The sequence below is a fragment of the Diachasma alloeum genome, unplaced genomic scaffold, assembly GCF_001412515.2.
Source record: "Diachasma alloeum isolate Michigan unplaced genomic scaffold, Dall2.0 Dall_scaffold_00991, whole genome shotgun sequence".
NCBI lineage: Eukaryota > Metazoa > Arthropoda > Insecta > Hymenoptera > Braconidae > Diachasma > Diachasma alloeum.
This window is the reverse complement of record NW_021681106.1, coordinates 4,716-13,888: the sequence shown is the minus strand read 5'-3', so window position 1 is coordinate 13,888 and position 9,173 is coordinate 4,716. Positions and strand designations below refer to the sequence as shown.

Sequence of the window (9,173 nt, the reverse complement as noted above, 5' to 3'; positions counted from 1 at the left end):
TTGGACAACTGAGATTGTCAAAATCAGTAGCGTGAGAAGAACAAATCCAACTACATATAAATTGGTTGATTATCAGGACAATCCAATTGAAGGTAGTTTCTATGAGGAGGAATTAACTAAAGTGAAACATCCAGATGTCTATCTTATCGAAAAAATGATTAGAAAACAAGGAAATAAACTATATGTAAAATGGTTAGGCTTCGATAATTCTCATAATAGTTGGATCAATATTTCTGATGTATAGAGTATATATATATTTTTTTGTTGAGTGATAATAAAAATTTAAAAAAAAAACAAAATTTTTTGTTTTCAACATTTTATTTTTTTGTTTTTCACCTTAATTTCTAGGAATACAATTAAAAAATTATACAAGTGGCTTGATATATCCCCAAGGGAGAGTATCTGTCGTATGAGAAGAAATCATACGCTTATCATCTTCCCAACTCAATACTAATTTCTTCTGGCTGATTGTATGCACCTCATGTTTTTTACTCTGTATCAAATACTGATTCCTGATGATGTGTTCATTATTGAGGAGACAATTTTTATAATCTTCAAATGTAATCTTCCTCAGTGTAGCCGCGTTAACACCTTTAGCTTTCTTCTTGGCTTTATCATCATCCAACATTTTAAACGAATATGTTTTAGCTCGCAATCCTACGAATTCCACCATGATCCGCCCATTGTTCTCATCCTTCATGAGACCCAACACTTTCTTGTTCGCTAGTGGGATTCCAAATTCATTATTCTCTCTGTAGTCAGATGTATCAAACATTTGTATGTCTTGTTTGATACAATCATAGATATTTGGGACTCGAAACAAATACAGCAAACTATCCGTATCAGTGTACATCAATTTGGCATGATCTCCAAATTTGGATTTCACATAGTTGTAATGAAAGTCATACACAATCGTTTTTGATACATCGAGGATTGTAAAACCAATGTAGATGGGTTTCTTGAAATATACTGATGTTCGATTCATTTCAATGATCACCATATCTTCATCAAAGACACTGCAACTGTGAAAATTCGGTTTTGCAATGAGCGCTTTCGCACCATATCGTCCATCCCAGTGTGTGACGAGTCTCACATCCTTCTGGTTCCTGACATTTTCCATCGTTTTTCCGAAAACAGCATTGTTCATCAATTTGTAGAAGTTTTTCTCAAATTCATTCGATGATTGTTTCCTTTTATCTGTATTCAAATCGATGTAAGATTTAAGCCAGAGTTTTTGATTGAATTTTAAATTACTGTGGATGCTTTTCAATTTCATTCCAAGATTCATGTATTGTTTCAAATTCCGGTAATGTATCACATATTTTTCCTTCGGGAAGAGAGTGGTCGCTAATTTTGTATGTTTGCTCTGTGGAGGGGTGAAATGCTCAGGACAAAGCGGAAAATCTTTGTGTTGTTCGTGTAATTCTTGAGGGTACTCCAAATCAATTTCGAGGATATACCCAACTGGAGAATCATCTGGAACATTCAGGATATCCACAGAATTACTATCAACCCATTCAAATGAATCACATGGCAAACTGACGCTCATAGCAGCCCCATAAAAGTTATTAACATCAAAATACATCAAATAAGATGTTTCAGAGGATGCATCATATAATTTTCCCATGAATGGATTATTTACCTGAGCGTATCTGTTTGCACATTGTGAAACTCCACCCCTAATACCTTTTTCTATGAATAAAATCATTTCAGAATCAGTGAGAAGCTCTAAATTTACTTTCGTATGTTTGAGCATAGCATCGAAAGCTAATCCTGGTGCTGTATAGTAATGGAGTGGATCGAGTTCATAAGTGGAAAAACAATTAGCACGAAAATTCTCAAAAATATCAGCTAATAATAAAACATCTGTTTGCAAATAAAGATCCGAATACTCCCCCAATGTGCTGATATTGAATGCATTCCACACATTAACTGCATGCTCATAATCTTCATCAGCTATGTGTTGATCCGTCAATTTTGAATAGAAATCTTCTTTCCTTGGTAATTCAGCCTCATCTAATTTATTCCAATCATCGATGAACTCATAGGGGAATACACCTTTTCTACACAACAAATTGAATCTTGTTGAATCAGATTGATATTTTCTGATGATTATTTTGTGATCATTATCAAGATAACTCGCTAATTTTTCGAGACTACTTCCCATAAATCGGAATGAATCAATGAAGCGTAACTTAATGCAAGTGTTGGCAACATATTTAGTGAAAGAGATGTATCGATCTTTATTCACCGGTGGAATTTTCACATCACCTTCGAATGATGTTGCGATACTTCGAATGATGAAATGAGCGTCATAACCGGAGAGATTGTGAAATACAATCGGAATTGTGTGAGAATCTCGATAAAGCAAATTGCAACTGTTATGCGCAGCTCCACGATATTTTCCTGTTAAATGGTTGTGATCACGCACTTTATCATTGTTGGTCAAAAATTTTTTGCAAATATGACACACCGTTGCAGATTGGAAATCGTCCATTTGTTTATCTGACAATGTCTCCATCTGGTGATTCTTCTTCAAATGTGTATCAACGTTATTTGCCAACAACTTCATCTCTCTCGTAAACCATTCAATACAATGTATTGTATACGAGATCCTCGTCGAATTTCGGATCTGGATAACGAATCATCAAAAGAACATTTCACATAAAAAGCTGCACTATGAGGAATATGATGATCATCATCTGTGGAGTCTATAATACATTCTAAGTCTGCGTAAACAGCAAATGGAACTGGCTCAGCGTATTTGAAATTTTTCAAATTGAGGATTTATCTTTCTCTTGAGGTATTACCATTCGTACTTTATTCAAGTTTGCACAATCCTCCTTGTGTTTCGCAAATGAATGCTGATATCTAAAGTGGCAGAGACACCTATCGCATAACCATGTGAAACTTTGGCTTTTAGAAATTTGAGAACTAACCAAACGCGATATATTGCGAATCTGCTTCATCCTGATTACTCTCAACCATTAGCAGGTGGATTGCTTCACGATTGGTGATTCTTTTCGTTAGATAAACAGGGAAGACTGTATGACTACGACCACACTGTTCAAGTCCATATACATTAATGCTTAGATCATTCATTTCTTCAAATTTAGGAATACATTTGAGCGTCATTGGAAAATGGAGGCCTTCATACTTCAGTACATTACGAAAATGGGGGTATGAAGTTGTTCGATCCACATGAACGGTTTTTGGATGAAGAGCTGCTGTAATCGCCCACAAAAAACAAAATTGATCATCATTTTTTATATTTATGACAGCTTTTTTGGCTTGAATATCCTTAGGTAGCTGAATGAATGTTGAGGCTCCACCTTTCAGAGGCTCGTATTTATTGATATTAATCATCAAATTGATGATTTCCGTCAATGTCCAACCAGAGCCGCTTTCTTGGAAGTCTTCCTGCTTCGTAATGACATTATCAATGACAAATTCTTTGAACCAATCATTCAAATCGGTTGCTAGAAGGATCACTTCATTTTTCGTAATAAAGTGTTTCGTTTCTTCCTGAATTTCATCTGCTCGTACAATCGAGAATTTGCATGAGAGTACACAATTAACTCTCAAACTACTCTCCTCAGCTAAAATATCCTTCAAATGTGAAATGACCAGCACCTTACAATCTCGCAGGAATGATCTCGTGTCTTTGTGAGTCAAATTAATAACCACCCCTGTTCGGATACGATCTCGGAATGCTGATTGTAGATCCTTCCATTGCACACGGCTTGAAATCTTCTGCACTGATTTTTTTCTTTTTATTTCACCACCATGTTTGAGATGTAGCTTAAAAGCTTTCCTGAACCATAATAATTCTGCAATGGTTGCTTGAATCCCACTTTTTTCACCACTAGAATCAACCCTCTTGGAATACTTATGTAAAAGTTTAATGTTCTTCTCTGTTAGGTTCTTTAAATTTTCAGTCTGATCAGGTGGAGTGTGAGGAAGCATACGATATGCTTCTCTCAAGACTCGTAATAACTTTTTCCTCTGGTCATCCATTCTGAGCGAGAGTTAATGAGCCAGTGAGCCGCTTCAAGCTGTTTTCAACCTTAATATACCCTCGGAAATGAGTCATTTCTCTGATGATTCATCACTAAAACATCCTATATATAGAGGGGATCTCTCTAGATGGTTATAGAGTCTTCTCGAAAATTCTAGAATATGATGATGTCATCGTTTTGATAAGACATGAGCTATTCCTCTCGATGATTCATCGCCAAAGAATCCTCAAGGTAACACGAGAATTCTCTAGATGGTGCTAGAGTCTTCTCGAAAATTCTAGAATATGATGAAGTCATAGTTTTGATAGGACATGAGCCATTCCTCTTGATGATTCATCACCAAAGAATCCTCAAGGTAACTCGAGAATTCTCTAGATGGCGCTAAAGTCTTCTCGAAAATTCTAGAATGTGATGATGTAATCGTGTGATAAGAATAGCACATATAAACCCGTAGAAAGATTTGGAGATCAGTTCATCGCTCACTCGCAAAGTATACAGTTGAAAAATGAAATTCCAGTATCTTGGCGAGGGGACGTGTTTNGATCAGTTCATCGCTCACTCGTAAAGTATACAGTTGAAAAATGAAATTCCAGTATCTTAGCGAGGGGACGTGTTTCAAGTTTATGAAAATCTGAAGCAGAAATCGATCAATTCTCCGACATGTTCACACTTACAATAAAACGTAAATCTTTGTAATGAAATTTGATGATGTTTCCGTTTGCACATCCCTTCCCAACAAATTATCCCCTCCATGAAATGATGAAAAAAGTATTGAGTGCATTCGTAATTTCATAATACTTACTATTATTATGTTGATGGGGAGAATTCTTTAAAAACGCCTGATCATAATTTTTTTCTCAATTTGTTCAATTCTTAATGAGAGAAAAATGTAAGATATTCATATACATTACAGTTCCAGATACTACAGAAATTGAAACATCAAAAAAAAAATTGAGTTCCGAGGATTTGAACTTATGAATCTTCCCCCTCCCACAAGCAAGCTCGATAGCGTTGTACTATTGAAGCTTAGGCTAATGTCAAAAGAGAATTAACATGAGACTACTCCTGCTTCCATTAAATTATGACATTACTATATTATTATTAGCCATTAAATAATGACGAGAAGGAAAAATAATAATAATAATAATAATAATCAGCATGGAAGTTATCACTCATTAATTTTTTCTGGGTTCTGGACTCTACTATTATTTTTAACCAACTTCTGCAAGAAAGAAATGAAGAGAAAATTCATTTGATTTGATTCACATTTGGATATGTGCAAATGTTAAATCTCACCAAGAAAGAATAAAAAAATGAATATATATATATATATGCGTCAGACTCGAATTCTGAACCTTTCATTTCATAAGTCGACTCCCTGGTGCTGAGCTATCATGGCTTCAGTATAGTGAGTGCTTCAATCATCAATATGATTCACATCCTACTTTACCTACAGCTAGATCTTAATTAAAAATTGAATTTATATTATAATTTACAACTTTCTTCCAGTTTGCCATTCGTGTTATTGAAGTTATAATGGATTTATAGGAGGGGTGGGTCCAAAAATAAAAAAAGAAAAAATTTCTGAGAAATTTATGTTTTAGATTTTTTATTGATAATGGTAGTAAAAAAATACAAAGAGTTTGAAAAAATATGAAAAAAATACATGATGAAAAATATAAATTCAAAATAAAGTTTCTTTAATTAACAGGAGGTAGTTTCCTTCTTTATCCTCCTCTCATGCACATCCTCGTTTTCAGATCGCTCGTTAAGGTAGTTTCCTTCTTTATCCTCCTCTTTCTCTCATCTCCATTTTTCAAATTGTTCGTTGGACATCTGGCCTGTAACAAAAAATAAGGAGAAAAATAACGATGAGTCTCTTTTATGAGCAAAACAAATAGAGAATTGAAAGAAAAATGATTAAGGATATGTTGGGGCTCTAGTTGCTGTTCTTTCTTCAAAAACTATAAATTATTATACCTGTTAGAAATGGAAGTGAACCCACTCCTTAGTCCTACACAGCATCAATTTCTCCTCACCAGTACGCTCCCAACAGATCTCCCTTATTTATAAAATCAAATAAATAACAAAAAAATTTTTAGAAAGATAGAAATTTTGTGTTTTGTTGGATGAGTACATATCACATTGGAATTATACCTTTGCATGAGATCCCCCACTCCTCATCATCGCTCCCTCCCACTTCTCCATATAACTGCAGTGGCTCGTTGTCAACCTCTGAACCACACATATCCCCTCCCTCCTCTTCTACCTCCATCACCATTCCGTCCTCAGCCTCGATGCTTGAGATGTTTTGTTCCTCACCCCCCTCCTCTCCTTCTTCCGGTACCCCAACCGGGGACTGCATGCTCTTCACTTCCGATACATATTCTCCCTCTTCCAAAACCTCTCTCCAATCATCCACAGCTGTAGGGCGATGATCAATCGAGCTTGTTTCAACTTCCCCCAAATTCAGCTCCCCCAAATCCATTTCTTCTACCTTGAGCTCTGATACTAATGTCGACCCCCCACCCAAATCACTCCCAAAAAATTCTCCCTCAGCGATTTCCGCTGCACGATTTTCCTCATAATCATCACGCGAGTTGAAAATGGTTTCATCATCACTCTCATCCTTGTCCTTCTTGACAGGTACTCCAGTCGGGGGATTGAACGAATAAACAATAGTTTCAGCATCACTGTCGATGCTCTCATTTTCTTCCTTGATTTCCGCCTTTACCACTCCTCCAGCTTCATTCTCCATTTCAATAACCATACTCTCATCAATCATCAGCTTACCGTCGTCGTCATCATCATCATCATGATCATCATCAGTATTGTGAGCAATTTCCACATCATCATCATGATCATCATCGTTATCAGTATTTTCCATATCATCACCACTTCCACTTTCCTCAGTCAAAAACTAATATTCCCAAGCGGAATGGGTGATTCTTCGTGTCCTGATTCCACAGGCTGTGAAGTATAAAACAACATCAAAATCTTGCCAATGCTGAAGAATGATGTGTTTGAGTGCTGCAGCAATGATTTTGGTACTGGGGTCTGTCAACCATGCGTTGGGGCACCGAACATTGAATCGTCTTCCGAATTTTGAATGCATAAAACACATAAATCCATGATTTTCCACACTTCTCATTTTTAATGATAAAACACAAGAAATAGGGATATCAATATTCACTTAACAAAAACCCTTCTTATTAAACGTAGGTGAACTTTTTAGATCGATGTCGAAGAGTGAACTGAATTGCGTATTAATGAATCGGGGCCCTATATATTCATCATCAATGTTTATAATTTGGGTGTAAGAGAGAACCCAAAGGTAAAACATAAACCCTCTCGATCTGACTTATGGGGTTCAATAGGAAGTGAACATTCCCGATGGTTCTCGACAGTCATTAAATGAAGTGACATAGAAAAAAATCTGAGAATTTAGCATGATTCTTTCTCGCCTTTGTAGGATTCAATTACTCCGATAAGATGAATAACGAAAATATTTCGATGAGAGAATTGGGAGGGAACCTGGGGAGACTTCCTTTGAGAGTGTCAAATTACAATGATAATGAGAACCGTTACCTCTGACTCAGAGCATAGAAATGTTTTTTCAATTCTCAGATTTTTTTGGGCACTCAATTTTATTTGAAAAATGGATTTGAAAATTCCTATGATTTTTCAGTTTATGTAAGGATAAGATCATTATGTTTGGGTGATGACTGTGAACATATGTGGGTATATATATATTTTTTTAAATAACATGATGCACTGTGTTTTCTTTAACTCAATATAATTTTCTTAATTTAATAATGGTTCATTGAAGAATCACTTTCGGTAAAAATTCAGTGTTGGATGTACATCTGGTACATCTAGACAATGAATACATCTAGTTGAAAATATTCAACAAAGTCATAATGGAGTATGGTGGAGTGTGTAGCGCTCTGACTCATAATCTGCATGTTGTGGGTTCAAAACTTTTTTGATTCTTATAAATATATATATATATATATATATATATATATATATATATATATATATATATATTTTTTTTTTAAATATATATATTTTTTTTCTGTCTTACTTTTGGGGAATGATTTTATAAGAGTAAAATTGAGTAAAGGTGATGTTGAAGGAAATAGAAAATGGGGTTGGGCTCTCAAGAAATGCGGTCGCTACTTGCGTTGTCACCGCTATGTGCATATCCTGTTAAAGTCCACTACTACATTTAGTGACTGAATATAAGCTAAATGAGCTAGATGAAATTACCCTTTAGGAACAAATCATTTTTTTTATTCATATATTTGTAGATATATATGCGGTACACTCAGATAATGAATTGATCTGATTGAAAATATTTGGTGAAACCATTCTTGAGTATGGTGAAGCGTCTCGACTGATAATCTGAACGTCGTGGGTTCGAAACTCGCTTTATTCTCATCATTTTTTTTATCGCTTTGAATCATTTTTATTTTTTCGAGGATGATGGGAATATGTTGAAAGAAATTGGAACACGAAATTATGTGAGTATTTTTATTTATTTATTCAAATTGTATAAAAGACTTCTTATTCCATAATAAGGTAATAATCATCAACATCATCATATATCATATATCATTATCATGCGAGAATGATCAAATCTGATAATCGACAAACGAGACAATTTTTCACTAATGGTACAGGTCCATCCACATTATCGGTACCATGAATCGATGTTGGATGATGTTCATAGCATCGACGATACTCCTGAATTTCATCCACTTGTTTCAACCTCTCTGCTAAAGTCTCCCATAACTCATCCACATGTCGCCACGCAAATTTCAGAAGAAATCTCCTTAGAAAATAAATGTGATCTGCTGGCAACATGCTCATATCCTGTACCCACTTGAGGAAGTCAGTTCTTGGTTCTAAAGTAGAATGAAAATATTTTGTGAACCATTTCAAGAGTTTTCTACAATTTTCGAACGCACAGGTATAATTCTCAATGAGACTGTGCTTCTGGTGATTCCAGCAACGTGGGGTGGATAATTCTTTTGCTTTCCAGCTCCCCAAATCGTTCAAGTCGATTACCATCTTATCAGTGTAAGATTGTAACCATTGCTTCTTCTGAAATCCGTTTACAAAGATAATAGTCACCCCTTTCGTGATCTG

General features: G+C 35.3%; 2 protein-coding genes across 2 annotated transcripts; both read right to left on the bottom strand.

Annotated features, from left to right (window-relative positions):
- Positions 1-364: 364 nt before the first annotated feature.
- Positions 365-2,572, bottom strand: LOC107045547. Its single transcript, XM_015267850.1, has one exon. The coding sequence runs from the start codon at positions 2,570-2,572 to the stop codon at positions 365-367; it is 2,208 nt and encodes a 735-aa protein (XP_015123336.1).
- A 3,587-nt stretch (positions 2,573-6,159) lies between these two features.
- LOC107045546 (acidic leucine-rich nuclear phosphoprotein 32-related protein 1-like) lies at positions 6,160-6,906 on the bottom strand. The gene has a single exon (XM_015267849.1). The coding sequence runs from the start codon at positions 6,904-6,906 to the stop codon at positions 6,160-6,162; it is 747 nt and encodes a 248-aa protein (XP_015123335.1).
- Between the last annotated feature and the right edge of the window lie 2,267 nt (positions 6,907-9,173).

Bases quoted from the DNA above. Each gene is read 5' to 3' on its own strand.
- LOC107045547 (XM_015267850.1), bottom strand. From the start codon at position 2,572: ATGAAGTTGTTGGCAAATAACGTTGATACACATTTGAAGAAGAATCAC.
- LOC107045546 (XM_015267849.1), bottom strand. From the start codon at position 6,906: ATGGAAAATACTGATAACGATGATGATCATGATGATGATGTGGAAATT.